Here is a 16,419-nt window from a genome sequence, read left to right as displayed (position 1 = left end):
ATGGTGGGAGCACCTCAAAATATGCACAGCAGAGGTACAGCCCCAGGAGGAAGTCAGCACAGCACAGGGATGGTGGGAGCCCCTCATAATATGCACAGCAGAGGTACAGCCCCAGGAGGATGTCAGCACAGCACAGGGATGGTGGGAGACCCTCATAATAAGCAGCCCCAGTAGAAATATGACACCGCTCAACCTCTTCAAAGAGGAGGGTACGGGCATATAGTACGGTGTGCTTTTTTTGGACAAGGAAGTGAGCCAAATGAAGAAAGAAGGTCTTTGTGCTCATTTAAAAAAATTGTTTATAGACATATACATGGTCTACTGGTCACATGTGTTGAATTCCTCTGAGATCCAAGCCTCATTCATTTTTAGAAATGTGAGGTAGTTAACACTGTCGTGAGCTAGGCCAGTATGCTTATCGGTCACGATTCCCCCTGCTGCGCTGAACGTCCTTTCGGACAGGACACTGGATGAGGGGCAAGCCAACAGTTCGATTGCAAATTGGGCAAGCTCTGGCCAGAAGTCAAGCCTGCCCACCCAGTAGTCCAGGGGTTCATCACTCCTCAGAGCGTCCACATCGGCCGTTAACCCAATGTAGTCGGACACCTGACGGTCTAGGCGTTCCCTGATGCTGGATCCGGATGACACCTGTCAATGGGTCGGCTGAAAGAATGACCTCATATCCGAAGTCACCAACACATCTTCAAACCGGCCTCTTCTTGCAGGCGCTGTTGGATTGGTACCTGCAACTCCTTCTCTGGGAGTGGGAATTGCTCCTCTGCCAGCGCACGCAAAGGCAGAATGCAGCATTTCTTGAAGCAAGGCCTGGAAGTGCTCCATTCTGCCAGCCCTCTGTGGCAGCGGTAACATTTCCGCCATTTTGTGTTTGTACCGGGGTTCAAAGTACGTTGCCACCCAGTACTGGTCCTTGACCCTTATGCTTTTTATACGGGGGTCCCTATTAAAACACTGGAGCATGAAGGCCCCCATTTGCACTAAAGTGGAAGCGGTGTGGTGGCCTGGCTCCTGCTCATCATCCAGGATAATGTCATCCTCTTCATTCTCCTCTCCCCATCCACGCACAACAGGGATCCCAGAAAGGTTTAAAGCATGCTCTTCTTGCTCCTCCTCATCTGCCCCGGCACCATCCTCCTCTGACTCCTCTTCAGACTCCTGTTGTTGACTTGTCTCAGATAGAGTAGCCCCCCCCCGGGAATTCATCCAGCATTGCGACTTCCTCATCTTCCCGCTCCTGCTCCTCCACAGCTTGATCAATGACACAACGCAATGTACGCTCCATAAAGAAGGCATAAGGTACCATGTCACTGATGGTGCCATGGCTGCGACTGACCAGTTTGGTGATCTCCTCAAATGGGCACAGAAGTCTGCATGCGTCGCGCAGGAGCAGCCACTGGTGCGGTGAAAAAAACCCAGCTCCCCAGAACCTGTTCTGCCGCAGAGTTCATACAGGTAGACGTTAACTGCACGTTTCTGCTGGAGCAGCCTATCAAGCATATAGAAGGTTGAGTTCCATCGCGTCGGGCAATCGCAAATAAGACGTCTGACCGGCAGATTGTGTTGCCGCTGAATGTCAGCAAGGTGAGCCATGGCCGTGTAAGATCTTCTGAAATGGGCCGAGATTTTTTTTGCTTGCCGCAAGATGTCCTGGACCCCAGGGTATTTGACAAGGAATCGCTGCACGACCAAGTTTAAGACGTGTGCCATGCATGGCGCGTGCGTGATTTTGCCCTGTTTCAATGCGCTAAGCAGATTGGCACCATTGTCACACACCACTTTACCAACTGTCAAATTGAGCGGTGTTAGCCACTGATCTGCCTGTGAACGCAAAGCTGAAAGGAGTGCCGGGCCAGTGTGGCTCTTGGCTCCCAGGCACAACAGACGCATCACGGCATGGCAACGTCTCACCTGGCATGTCGAATAGGTTCTGGGGAGCTTGGGCGATGCAGCGGAAGAGACACTAGCAGTGGAAAAGGAGGAGTCAGCCGAGGAGGAGAGGGAGGAGGATGGAGTAGGAGGAGGAGGAGGAGAAGAAGAGTCAGGCCTGCATGCAATCCGTGGCGGTAAAACCAAATCTACACGGGTGCCACGGGTTACATGCTTGACGGCCGTCAGAAGGTTCACCCAGTGGGCAGTAAAAGTGATATACCTTCCCTGCCCGTGTTTGCTAGACCACGGGTCTGTGGTCAGATGTATCTTGGCACCGACACTGTGTGCAAGAGATACATTCACTTGCCACTGAACATGGCCATATAGCTCTGGGATGCCCTTCTCTGAGAAATACTTCCTTCCTGGGACCTTCCATTGTGGTGTTCCAATGGCCACAAATTTGCGAAAGGCCTCCGAGTCCACCAGTTTATATGGCAGTAGTTGGCGGGCTATGAGATCTGACAAGCCAGCCGCCAACCGTTGGGCAAGAGGGCTATCCGGCGTCATCATTATTTTACGCTCGAACATTAGGCCTACGGAAGCCTGCCTTTTTGCAGAAAAACGTGAGCTTGGCGTGATGGAAGGTGGAGTGGAGGACAATTGTTAGGAGAGAGGAGAAGGAGAAGTAGAAGACGAGGCTGGATGGTGAGAGCCTGGAGTGTGGCTTTGTGTGTTCCGTTGCTCCCACTGGGCTCGGTGATGGCTGCTCATGTGCCTTGTAAAGGCGGTCGTCCATAGGTGAGTGTTGGGCTTACCGCGACTAATGCGTTGACTGCAAAGATTGTCAGCAGCAGACACGTTAAAAAAAGCCCACACTGCGAAGCCATGTGCCGGTGTCCTGGGAGCGCCAGATGTGACCGTACATGGTCGATGACTCGCTCCTGATACATTTGCAGTCTGCTTTGTCCCTCCTGTGCAATGTAAGTTATTCCTGCTTCTCCTCCCTATCTGCTGGTCCATATCTCCCTCTGAACTCCCCTCCTCTTCCTCTCTTGTGGGCACCCACGTGACATCACTAGACACGTCATCATCGACGTCACCTTCCCCACCGCTATAAGTAGAGATCTCGGAGTAGGCAGCAACACCGGTGATCAACCTCCTCCTTGGGCTGATCTGGGTACTGTCGTCAAACTGCTGAGTAGCGGTTGTTGCTACCCCCTCTTCCTGATCCAATACCAAGAGTGGCTGCGCATCAGAAATGTCTTGATATGGATCAGAAAATAATTCCTGTGACTCAAGCGGAAGGTATGTGGTGGTGGTGGTGTTGTTGGTGGTAGTGTCTTTGGGGGTGCACATAGCAGAGAGTGAAGAAGAGGGTGCAGATCGAGAGGATGAGGAGGGTGCAGAAGAGTAAGGCTGAGTGAGCCACTCAACCAAGTCTGGTGCGTCCTTTAAAGTAATTGAACTCACCTACTGCAACTTCCCACTTTGGCTCAAGCCTGTTGCTCCTGCCCTACCCCCCCTGCGGAAGGGCCTGCCTCTTTCTCTGCCTGTCATTTTTTAAATGACCCTGTGACAAAACTCTCAGTCCCTATACCGATGAAGGACTGCTGCAGTATAGGGCAGCGGTCAGCAGTAGTGCACCTCAACCCTATGTATTGTGGACCTTTACCAGTCATAGAATGGCAGACTGTACCTCACTCAACTCTATGTACTGTAGCACCCTAGACAGACCAAGTTACCAGTCCTTATAAGGACCTTTGTGGAACAAGTAGGTTGTGTGTGACTGATTAGCAGACTGTACGTCAGTCCCTATACCGATGAAGGACTGCTGCAGTATAGGGCAGCGGTCAGCAGTAGTGCACCTCAACCCTATGTATTGTGGACCTATACCAGTCCTTATAGAATAGCAGACTGTACCTCACTCAACCCTATGTACTATAGCACCCAACACCAGGTTATTACCAGTCCTTATAAGGACCTTTGTGGAACAAGTAGGGTGTGTGTGACTGATTAGCAGACTGTACGTCAGTCCCTATACCGATGAAGGACTGCTGCAGTATAGGGCAGCGGTCAGCAGTAGTGCACCTCAACCCTATGTATTGTGGACCTATACCAGCCCTTATAGAATAGCAGACTGTACCTCACTCACCCTATGTACTGTAGTACCCTATACCTTACCAGTCCTTATAAGGACCTTTGTGGAACAAGTAGGTTGTGTGTGACTGATTAGCAGACTGTACGTCAGTCCCTATACCGATGAAGGACTGCTGCAGTATAGGGCAGCGGTCAGCAGTAGTGCACCTCAACCCTATGTATTGTGGACCTATACCAGTCCTTATAGAATAGCAGACTGTACCTCACTCAACCCTATGTACTATAGCACCCTACACCAGGTTATTACCAGTCCTTGTAAGGACCTTTGTGGAACAAGTAGGTTGTGAATGATTAGCAGACTGCAGCAGAAGGGCAGCAGTCAAGTATAATATTCTTTCTATATTTGAAAGAAGGAATATTATACGTGTACAAGCCTATTACCATACCACTGATACCAGTCCTGAAAAGAACCTTTGTGGACCTAATATAGTAACAGCTACTGATTAAACTGACCCTCACTGCCTCACACACTGCTTCCTGCCTGTCCCTATATAAACTGACAAAACAGAGGCTACTGGAACAATAACTGGAATAGCACTTTTGTGGACCTGATAGTAACAGCTAATGACTAAACTGACTGTCCCTACAGAGACACACCGTCCTGTCCCTTTCTCTAAACTGACAAAAGACACTCAGGCTGCTGCAACAATCAGTAGCACAGCAAACCTATATCCTGAACTACACCTAACACCTATACCAGTCCTGAAAAGAACTTTTGTGTACCAAATAGCTAGCGATTTGGGTCACTGCAATCTCTCCCTGCTCCACACAGCAACCTCTCCCTATAGTGACAGAAGAAAGAATGTAAAATGGCCGCCGGATCGGGTCTATTTATAAGTTAGGGGGAATGTCCAAGTGTCCATGTGCTGTAATGTCTCAATTGGCTGTCCTGTACCCCATGATGGATGTGGCATCATAGGTCAAAGTTCTTTTACACAGTAAACACGGAAGTCCGCTGGGCGAACGGCGCCAATAGTCCGCCGAACGGGCGGACCGCGAACAGCCGAAATTTGCTGCGAAACGACCGCCGGGCGAACCGTTCGGCCATCACTACATGTTGCCATTTATGGTTCCCTTAATGAACTGTAGCTCCCCAGTGCCGGCAGCACTCATGCAGTCCCAGACCATGACACTCCCACCAACATACTTGACTGTAGGTAAGACACACTTGTCTTTGTACTCTCCACCTGGTTGTTGTCACACATGCTTGACACCATCTGAATCAAATAAGTTTATCTTAGTCTCATCAGACCACAGGACAGGATTCCAGTAATCCATGTCCTTCGTCTGCTTGTCTTCAGCAAACTGTTTGCGGGCTTTCTTGTGCATCATCTTTAGAAGAGGCTTCCTTCTGGGAGAACAGCCATGCAGACCAATTTGATGCAGCGTGCAGCGTATGGTCTGAGCACTGACAGGCTGACCCCCCCACCCCTTCAACCTCTGCAGCAATACTGGCAGCATTCATATGTCCATTTCCCAAAGACAACCTCTGGATATGACGCTGAGCATGTGCATTCAACTTCTTTAGTCGACCATGGAGAGGCCTTGTCTGAGTGGAACCTGTCCTGTTAAACCGCTGTATGGTCTTGGCCACCGCGCTGCAGCTCAGTTTCAGGGTCTTTCCAATCTTCTAATAGCCTAGGCCATCTTTATGTTGAGCAACTATTCTTTTTTTCAGATCCTCAGAGAGTTCTTTGCCATGAGGTGCCATGTTGAACTTCCAGTGACCAGTATGAGAGAGAGCGATGACACCAAATTTAACACACCTGCTCCCCATTTACACCTTGTAACACTAGTAACAAGTCACCAGGGCTGGACTGGGACAGAAATTCGGCCCTGGACGTCATCCAGACCGGCCCACTTACGTTTTGAGTGTCCCATCAGCATCCCCTTTACATCAGATTCTCATCAGCAGCCCCCTTACATCAGAGTCCTATCACCAGCTCCTTACATCAGAGTCCCACCACCAGTTCCTTACATCAGAGTCCCACCCCCAGTTCCTTACATCAGAGTCCCACCACCAGTTCCTTACATCAGAGTCCCACCACCAGCTCCTTACATCAGAGTCCCACCACCAGCTCCTTACATCAGAGTCCCACCACAAGTTCCTTACATCAGAGTCAGCTCCTTACATCAGAGTCCCACCACCAGCTCCTTACATCAGAGTCCCACCACCAGTTCCTTACATCAGAGTCCCACCACCAGCTCCTTACATCAGAGTCCCACCACCAGCTCCTTTCATCAGAGTCCCACCACCAGCTCCTTACATCAGAGTCCCACCACCAGCTCCTTACATCAGAGTCCCACCACCAGTTCCTTACATCAGAGTCCCACCACCAGCTCCTTACATCAGAGTCCCACCACCAGCTCCTTACATCAGAGTCCCACCACCAGCTCCTTACATCAGTGTCCCACCACCAGCCCCCTTACATCAGAGTGTCCCCCTCCCACATGTACTCACGGTTCTAAAGGCAGCCTCTCTTCTTCCTCTCTCCAGTCATGTGATAACAAGCGATAGGGGAGAGAGGAAGGAAAGTCTGCTGAACGTGTCTATCTCCCCCTGCAGGCTGGAGGGAGCAGAAAGCCTAATGCTCTCTCCAGCATATCTCGGAGACTGCTCCTCCTGACAGGAGTGAAATCGCGATCACTCACTGTCAGAGAGGAGCGGCTCCAGGACTGCACCAGACCGGCCCACTGAGCCATCGGCCCACCGGGAATCTCCCGGTAGTCCCGATGGCCAGTACATGCCTGCAAGTCACATGACACCAGGGAGGGAAAATGGCTAATTGGGCCCAATTTGGACATTTTCATTTAGGGGTGTACTCACTTTTGTTGCCAGCGGTTTAGACATTAATGGCTGTGTGTTGAGTCATTTTGAGGGGACAGCAAATTTACACTGTTATATAAGCTGTATACTCGCTACTTTACATTGTAGCGAAGTGTCATTTCTTCAGTGCTGTCACATGAAAAGATAGAACAAAATATTTACAAATGTGAGGGGTGTACTCACTTTTGTGAGATACTGTAGCTATGCATTAAACACCATACCTGGCGGAGTTCAACTTTCATTCTAAGCAGATGCTTTGCTGCACTGGGTAAGGTAAAAGGAGCAAACACCTCTGATTTTCCACTGCTTTTTACTCAGCAATGACAAAAGGAGCCTGTGAGGATAGATTTATGAGATGTAACAAGGGTGACTTGGTTTCAAAGTGAACCTACTGCAGCCCCACCCTACATATACATACATCTGGATTACTCCTCTGCAGCTTGGATCTTACACAAGGCTAAGGACTTTCTCCTGACCCTCATGGGACAACACCGAGTGTCTAAATAGCCAATCAGAAAGCACCATCACTCTTACACAAGAGAAAAGGAGTGAGTCACATGCCATAGCAGTGTCCTCTGCCCCCTCTCACAGCAGCCCTGCACCTCCTTATAGCAGTGTCCTGTGCCCCCCCAAAAGCAGTATCCTCTGCTCCCTTTACATCACCCCTCCCCTATGGTAGTATGCTCTTCCCCCTTCACATCACCCCCACTCTAGTGTCCTCTGCCCCTCTTCACCATCATAGCAGTGTCCTGTGCCCCCCCAAAGCAGTGTCCTCTGACCCGCTTCACCCCCCCCCAGCACTGCCCCCCCCCATAGCAGTGTCCTTTGCCGCCTCATAGCAGTGATATCTGCTTGCCCCATAGCACTTTCCTCTGCCCCTTCCCATCACCTCCCCAATCACTGTAGTGTCCTCTTCCCCTCATAGCAGTCTCCTCTGCCTCCCCTTCACATCACCCCTCTCACTGTTGTGTCTCTGCCCACCCTGCCCCCTTCACATCACCCACCATCCACAATTTTGTCCCCTGCCTCCCACAGCAGTGCCTTGTGCCCCCCTGACAGTAGTGTCCTCTGCCCCTCTTCACACCACCCCTTTCCCCTCTCTGTAGTGTCCCCTGCCCCTCTGTACTCCCCTAAAGAAGTGTCCTGTGCCATCTCCAAAAGCAATGTCCTATGCCCCCTTTACATTACCCCTTCCCACAGTAGTGTCCTCTTCCCCCTTCACATCACCCCGCCACTATAGTGTCCGCTGACCCTCTGCTGCCCCCCAGAAGTGTCCTCTGCCCCCCCCCCAAAGCAACACGTCCTCTGACCCCCCACATTGTAGTGTCCCCCCCAAAGCAGTGTTCTCTGTCCCTTTCATATAACCCCCCCCCACACACACACACACACAAACACACAAACACACACCAGTGTTTAGGTAGCACTCTCCTACCTTACACAGGTGTACTGCAGAGTGGAAAGCAGGAGGCAGCACAGTACTGGATGGAGGGCATCTGCAGAAGCTCCCTGAGTTAACTTTTCCTATTAACAAGCTGGTGATTGGTTGCTAGGAACACCTCACTTCCTAGCAACCAATCACCTACTGGTTAACTGGGGTAGTTCCTGCTCCCACCCTCCATCCAATATTGTGTTACCTCCCACTCTCCGCTCTGCAGTGAACAGGAGAGTGGTAGAGGCAGGGGGGGGGGGGGGGGTACTGGCAAAGTCCTCTGTAGTCACAATCTACTGCCCTTGGTTGACAGGTAGATTGCGATGGATGACTTGCCAACTCCTGCATTATGCTATTTCTGTACATTTTCCTCTAGCTGTACAAATTCAATTCAATGTGTGAACAAATCTTAACAATGTATGCAATAAGTCATCAGCCTGGTCCTTGCAGTACATAGTTGATGGTTAATAGATCTAAAGGTGATTTTGCATCAAATGCAATCAGATAGACCTAATGATAATTTAACTTATGTAGTGCGGGGGGGGGGGGGGTTGTGGCACTGCATGGATAGATTTTTGAAGTTGTCACTGCTGACTTGTTTTAAAGCCCAACTCCAGACATTACACAAAATCTTCACTGTAGTGCTCCCTGCCTACACTAAAAAGGTTAAATGCCTGTTGAGTCTAGTATGAGATAAGAGGCTACATTACTTACCTTAGTCCTGCTCTCCTGTTCTCCCTGTGTGTGGTTCCTCTGGGTCATCACACACAATGACAATGGTGTTTTAAACTGGCCATACACTATTCAGTCTAGTTGTACAATCTCCTTTAGATCCACCATGTAATACAATAATCTGACTAATTTGATGCAAATTTAATAGATTGTCTAGGTTTGTCCTCATTTAGGTTTTTCCTCATATTTCCTCACATTACAATGTTTTAAAGGCAATTGTACAGTGTACAGCCAGCCAAAAGGCCACAATACACCATACAATCAGATTGTACAATCTCCTTTAGATCTGCCACCAGTTACACATTTTAAGGGCCTGCCTAATCTGATTTAGAGGCAATGAATTGTTTAGGTTTGACCTCATTTTACATAGGTTTGGTAAATATGAATGAGATTGGACAGATTGTATAGTACAGTATATGGCCAGATTTAGAGAGGAGGCATGGTGAGACCAGTCACATGGATGGAGGGAGCAGATAGGAGCAAGAAATGGTAATTATTACTCCTTATTTCTGCAACCCTAGACTGAATGAATAGTTAACCCTTGCAGGGTGGAGGGGGGTCAGGGTGTCATTGCAAGGGTAGATTTTGTCTAATTCTTGGAGTTGGGCTTTAATGATGTAGTGATGACTACAGTGTCTCAGCTTGTTGTCATATGACAAATTTGCTTTAAATACATTCACAGGAAGCCGGTGTTATCTGAAAATGAAATTATTTTTCTCTGAGGCTCACTATTGAACTCTTAAAGCATTAAGTTATTAGGGATGTATTTGTTCTTAAACCTCCATGCAATATCACAAGCATGTAGCTTACATAATTGATCTGGGGTCAATGGCCTGAGTTCCAAATCCTTCATTTTGGGAAAAAAACTGGAAGCGCCCTCTGTCTGTCTGTCCTTCCTCTACCATACGATTCTATCAATAATTCTGTTTTTTCTAGTAGTTGATACACTCTTCAAAGCCGGAGAAAATAAATCCTTCTTTTAATAAGCCGCCACATCACTGAACTCAGGCAAAAAATCTCTAAGAGAACTAGATTTATGTAACACAGAGCTGGGCCTCGGGAGCCTGTCTGGCGCTGGCTTGGTTAACGGGGTTAACTTGTCCCCACTTTCTTCTCCTATTCAAGGCTGAGGGTAGAGAACAGATAACTGTGGACACACCAGGAGGGAGGCTAGGAAAGGAGGGGGCACTGGCCTTTTCTCATTTCTATCCTATTAGAGAGCATAGGGAAGGCAGCTTGCTGGGTTTGATCTCTCAGATCAGGGGCTGGAGAAGTTGCTGCTGATGTGAGCAGACAGCCTGGGGGCATCCAGCAAGGCAGACACATGGGTGCCATGGCATGGAAAGGGCAGCTACCTGCATTCCGTTTGGCATCTCTTGTTCTCCAATAGGAGCAGCCACAGATTCGCTTGACTGAAACTCTCAGTAACAAAGCAGCAGGGGAAGAGAGAGAGGAAAAACACCTTAAGAGGCAGCAGCAACATCACATGGCAGCTGAGAGCAGCCTGCTCTGGGAATAAGATGGTATTTTTGAACTCTGCAAGCAAAAAGCGCTTTCATAAATTTTATATGGGAGGCGTTTTATGAGAGAGAGAGAGAGAGAGAGAGAGAGGAGAGGAGAGAAATACAGGAGGAAGAGAAGAGGAGAGAAAGAGAGAGGGAAGAACAGACAGAAAGAGCTTAGAGTTTAAGAGTACTGGAGAAACAGTGGAGGTAGGTAAGGAGACAGAGAAAAAGTGAAGAGGGAGGGAGAAGAGGAGAGGAATACAAGAGGGAGAAGAGGAGAGGAATACAAGAGGGAGAAGAGAGCAATACAGGAGGGAGAGGAGAGGAGAGAATAGAAAGAGAGATGGAAGAACAGAAAGAGCTTAGAGTTTAAGAGTATTGGGGAAACAGCAGACACAAGTAAGGAGACAGAGGAATACAGGAGGGAGAGGAGAGGAGAGAGAGGGAACAACAGAAAGAAAGAGCATAGAGTGAAAGAGTGCTGGAGAGACAGGGGAGATAGGTAGGAAGAGAGAGCGAAAAGATAAAGAGGGGGAAAAGAGGGAGCAGAGGAGAGGAGAGAGGAAGAAAGGAAGGAGATGAGAAAAATACAGGAGAGGATAGAAAGAGAGAAGAGATAGAGCTTTGAGTGAAAGAGTACTAAGGAGACAGGGGAAATAGGTAAGAAGACAGAGTGAAAAGGTAAAGAGGGAGGAAAGAGGGAGCAGAGGGGAGGAGAGAGGGAGGGAGGAGAACACTGAGGAAGGCTGGAGCAAACACATACATACACAGACAAGCCGGATCGCAGAAAGGGAGCAATTGGCTGGACGGGGGCTCTCATCAGCGCTGACTGTCTTTGGCAGTCTTTCAGCTCCTGGCTCAGCTTCTGGTGACAAGGGGCTCAATGACTCTCCATAGACTCCTCTCCCCCAACACTAAGGGGGTGGAGAGGTGTGAGCCGTTCTTAGCCAAAAAAGGGGGCGTCTTCCCCCCCTAAATACCCAGAGACAGAAGACTGCGAAGAGAGTTGCTGCTTCCATAGCTGGGGGGGACACCCAGCCCCTCTTCAGACTTCTAGGACATACTCCACTTCTGCAGACCTCCTACCTTTTCCAGGACTTGTGCCCCCTAATTATCCTCGGATTGCCTCTTTCTGCTGGACATTAAAGTGCGGACAGGGGAAGAAGGGCTCCGATTCGTGCCTCTCGGATTAAACAGGAACGCCCGCAGGAGCCGGACAGTCCCTGGGAGCGTACAGGTGGCATCATGCAGCGCACAGGTAGGGTGCTAACGGGGAACCCGTTCATGTGACAGGTCATCACACACTGACAGCTACTTCTTACATCCCGACAATAAGACATCCATCATTTAATGTGTATGGATTCTGAGTAGAAACACATCCACATCTTCTGATGTTAGTTTACTGATATCCGACATATTATTGCTTTACTCACACATCCCAAAAAATGCAGAGCTCTCCCATGGTCCTTACAACTCTTATTAACGATCGCTGCTTATTTTCAGCAGGCTATTATTGTATTATAGATGGCTGAAGTTCTTAGCGAGCTAAAAGCTTGAAGAAAAGAGTCTAGGCAGGGATGATTAACCTCTTCTTGGTCCTGAATCCAGAGCGGCATCGTCCTGAAATCCCCAGCCTTGTCATCTCTAAACTGCCGGGTATTATTCTTATTAGCGGGTGCTGTCCATGGTGCTGACTATAGTGCTGCCCATAGGACTCTCCATAGTGCTGTCCATGGTGCTGACTATAGTGCTGCCCATAGGACTCTCCATAGTGCTGTCCATGGTGCTGCCCATATAACTCTCCATGGTGCTGTCCATAGTTCTGACTATAGTGCTGTCCATAGAGCTCCCTGTGGTGTTGCCCATAGTACTGACCATGGTGCTGATTAAAGTGCCCTCTATAGAACACCCCATGGTGCTGCCCATAGTATTCCACATAGTGCTGTCCATGGAGCTGATTATAGTGCTGTCCATAGAACTCCCCATGATGGTGTCCATAGAATTCCCCATGATGCAGCCCATAGTACACCCCATGGTGCTGTCCATGGTGCTGATTATAGTGCTGTCCATAGAACTTCCCATGATGCTGCCCATAGTACTCTTCATGGTGCTGTCCATAGTGCTGACTATAGTGCTGTCCATAGCACTGACTATAGCGCTGACTATAGCGCTGTCCACAGTGCTGACTATAGTGCTGCCCATAGTACTCCCCATGGTGCTGCCCATAGTACTCCCCATGGTGCTGCCCATAGTACTCCCTATAGTGCTGTCCATAGTACTCTCCATGGTGCTGTCCATAGCACTGATTATAGTGCTGTCCATAGAACTCCCCATGGTGCTGCCCATAGTACTGACCATGGTGCTGATTATAGTGCCGTCCATAGATCTCCTCAAGAGGTTGCCCATAGTACTCACCATGGTGCTGTCAATGATACTCTCCACAGTTCTGTCCATGGTGCTGCCCATGGCACTGTTCATAGTGCTGCCCTTGGAGCTTTCTTTGGTACCGAAGGATCCCTTACCGATGCACATAAATCTTAACTGTAATTAAACAATGGCTACTTGGCTGTGTTGTATCTTAAATGCTCATAGTATTGTCAAGACTATCCTTTTATAGAATGGAGTGCATTAGGTGACAAAGGCAATACAATGGAAGTAAATTGCTTAGAGAATGTCACCTGCCTGTGTTGTATTCATGGCTGTGCCCAGATGGTGAGGCTGTGTGCCTGCCCACTTCACCTGTCTGCCCTTCTGTTTCCATTCTTGCACTAGGTGCCACATTCCCTGAGTCTGCTCATTTTATCTGCTGCTATATATGCCCCTGATTTCCTAGTGTGTGCTCGGCTAATCCACATCCCCTTTCACCTGTCATCTACTATGCATTCATATGGCTGTGTGTATCACTCTAATGTCACCTGTAAAGATCTGGGGCATCTAACTGAACAGAAATTTGGTTCCAGGTTAGCTATGCTCTTGTGTGTGTGTGTTAAGTTACTTGTTGTAAGCATTTGTCACTGTGAGAGAGACAAACTTAAGATGTCATCTCTTATTACTGGCCCAAGTGTTGCAACTGAAGAGCGAACGTTTTGCCAGCACCTTGCACTCAGTGGAGCAGAAAGCCTGTGTTAAATGTATTGGCTCGTTTTACAGGAACACAAAGAAACACACTCGGTCTAGCAATGCAGAGAGCAATGAAAGTGTTCAAAGTGCAATAAAACAAAAAACAACAAATCACATATATTGGAGTCAGGACTGTTAGATGATATCTTACACTGGTCATACAATTAGGACATTTGTTGCTTTCAACCAGAAAGGTTTCTTGTTTTCAAGCAACCAAGCAATAATCTTTGGAAAATGTCTTTCTGAATGGCATTGATGTGGTTCTCTTCAGTGTGTATCCCATTTTTATTTTCAGTAGCTGGGAATGATAAGATGGTTGTGGCTGAAAGCTGAATGAAATGGACCAAATTGCCATGAAGTTGTCTAGTCTTTGGTCAGCTTTATTGCTGCACATCCTCATTTATTTTGTCCTATTGTATATCCCCCAAAATTTGTTGGGTTCACAGCTAATGTAATATTTTTTAAATAAAAAAAAAAAATCTTTATTGTACCATTGGGTTATGTAAAGTACTGAAAACAGTGCTCATAGTACAGAACATAATTGGAAACAGAAGGCAGAAGCACGCTGCTATTGAAGCTTACAATCGGCTCAATCGTAGGACTCGTAGGTATAACAAGGAATGCAGTTGGCAGATGGAATTCAGTGGTATGTTAGTAGACTTATCAATAATTCAGTTATAATTTAGGTTTATAGTGCTTGAATGCACAGCTCTCTCATCACCATGGTCTGAAAAGTCTGCCTGGTACCCATCCATAACTCCAGGACTGGTACCAGCAGATGGGGGGAGGTTCAGGGTGCTGGAGTTGGGGTGGCATTGGTCACAAATGGACATTAGGAAGAGCCTGTGAACAAATGCATTATCCTTGCAAAGAAAAGTCAAATAGAAGAAAACAGATGGTGATGTAATTCCCTAAGGGAACAGGGACATTACACATTAGCATGGATCACATCAGCAGGTTATTAAAGGTGCGAGATACTTGCTGCTTCTCTGAAGGAAAGGGCTGGAAAGTGGGGATGAAGCAAGTGTCTGAAGCGATTTCTCCAAACTATCTCCTGAGGACAACTCAGTCAGTCCTGGTTTGTGCGAAAAGCACACTATTAATCCCATATGTGTATAAGGGCTAGCAACACTTAACAGTGACAATCTATGCAGACAGCTAGGCTGAGGTGGTGTTAACAAGCTTCCATTTCCATGTCTATGTGTGACTTCTACTAAAACATGCCTGAGACTCTTATGGCAAGTTTATCTGTTGGTACTCACACACATTACAATATGTCTGCTTACAACCCAAATTTTCAGATTGTTATGGGTTTAGTGTGGTCCTATCAAAGAGAACATAGAAATGCAACAACCTGGAGCAGATAAAGAGTTCATATTGCACTGATCTTGCTACAGCAAATTAAAAGCTGATAGGTTGCCATGAGTTGCTGTGCTGTACACATCATCATTGTTCTGAGCACTGTTTAATTAAATCAGCCTGATGTCATTTCATGTAATATGATACATATTTTTAGTGTTATACCAACTAAAAAAATTAGGAAAGTTTAAAAGTTTGAAGGATCACACACCTAAAGGTTCTGATAAATCAAATCCAAGAATTCATTAATATTTAAAGTATAAAAATGATCTACCTATGCTTTCTCATCCATTCAATTCTTTATTTTTATACATTTTTATTATATACCTGCAGCCCTGTTGTATATGGATATCTGATGAATATTTCCCTCTTGTACAATTTACCATCATTTTTGTAAGCTGTACAAGAAGACTGTAAGCTAGGCACATTAGGCAATTAGACCCTAAGAGGATCATGTTGTTGATTGATATATACATTAAATGATGAGTGTTTATTAGGTGAGTTCTCAACATAATCTAACATGCTGCTGGCTTATTTACACAAGATAAGTACAGTTGAGTAGAATGCTCAAAAATGAGAACAACTGAGAGTCAGCCTAAACATTCCAAATTAAACCCATAGTTGACTGCCTGTTATACTAGTCCTCTAATGTCATTGCTTTCTGAATATGGATTCCGAACAAGATTGCAAAAAGTAAAATCTGAACTCTGCACTTCTGTTCCAGGACAGTGATCTGAAAGGTGCTGAAGGCAGAGAATAGCATGACAGTCAGGCCACTAGATTAGAGACAGCAAAAGTTGGTCCATGTATATAACTCACTGGATTTATGGATACTTGTTGCAATGCATGACTGCACTGGATTCCTTTGTGCCAGTTTGGTCTTCTAAAGGTTTCAGAAGTTTTTGTCTTGAGAAAGACTTTAAAAAGTTGTAGTATAAATGTTGTATGATCTGTATGAGGAAAGACATTTTACACTGTAAGGGATTCTTTTAATACTCATCCAGGTAACAACTTTTCAGTGTCTGCATATGGATTCTCACCCCCTAGGAATTCTAATTTACACTGTATAGCTGTGTCTTCTATGCCCAGCAGGTTTATACAGGTCATTCCCATCTGCCTAGGTGCTTTGGTGTCAAGGTGACAGGTTGCTGGGAAAAAATAATTGGTCCTTTGCCAAGGGAGTTACTTCAGCATACATTCTAAGTTGTTTTTGTCCTTTCTGCATACAGCATTAGAAATATATGTGTACTTTAAAACAATAATTTTGTAAAATATCATCATACACATTCTTTTAGAAAATCCTCCTTGTTTTAAAATTCCTAAGCTTACTGAAGGTGCAGCACACTCAGCCTATGCCATATTGACTTAATTCTTTACAAGAAGACTTCAAACCTACTGTACTA

General features: G+C 47.0%; 1 protein-coding gene across 2 annotated transcripts in view; it reads left to right on the top strand.

Moving 5' to 3' along the window:
• Positions 1-10,343: 10,343 nt before the first annotated feature.
• Positions 10,344-16,419, top strand: part of RTN4RL1 (reticulon 4 receptor like 1) — a 262,130-nt gene continuing 256,054 nt past the window's right edge. For both annotated transcript variants that reach the window (XM_077480576.1, XM_077480577.1), the window contains exon 1: positions 10,344-11,795. In XM_077480576.1, coding sequence (XP_077336702.1) covers positions 11,783-11,795 — 13 coding nt within the window. In that variant the 5' untranslated portion in view covers positions 10,344-11,782. The remainder of the gene's footprint in view (positions 11,796-16,419) is intronic.

Source organism: Lithobates pipiens, unplaced genomic scaffold (genome assembly GCF_037356315.1).
Source record: "Lithobates pipiens isolate NorthernLeopardFrog02 unplaced genomic scaffold, aLitPip1_a1.2 Scaffold_16, whole genome shotgun sequence".
NCBI lineage: Eukaryota > Metazoa > Chordata > Amphibia > Anura > Ranidae > Lithobates > Lithobates pipiens.
The sequence above is the reverse complement of the archived record's forward strand: the minus strand, read 5'-3'. Positions and strand labels throughout refer to the sequence as shown.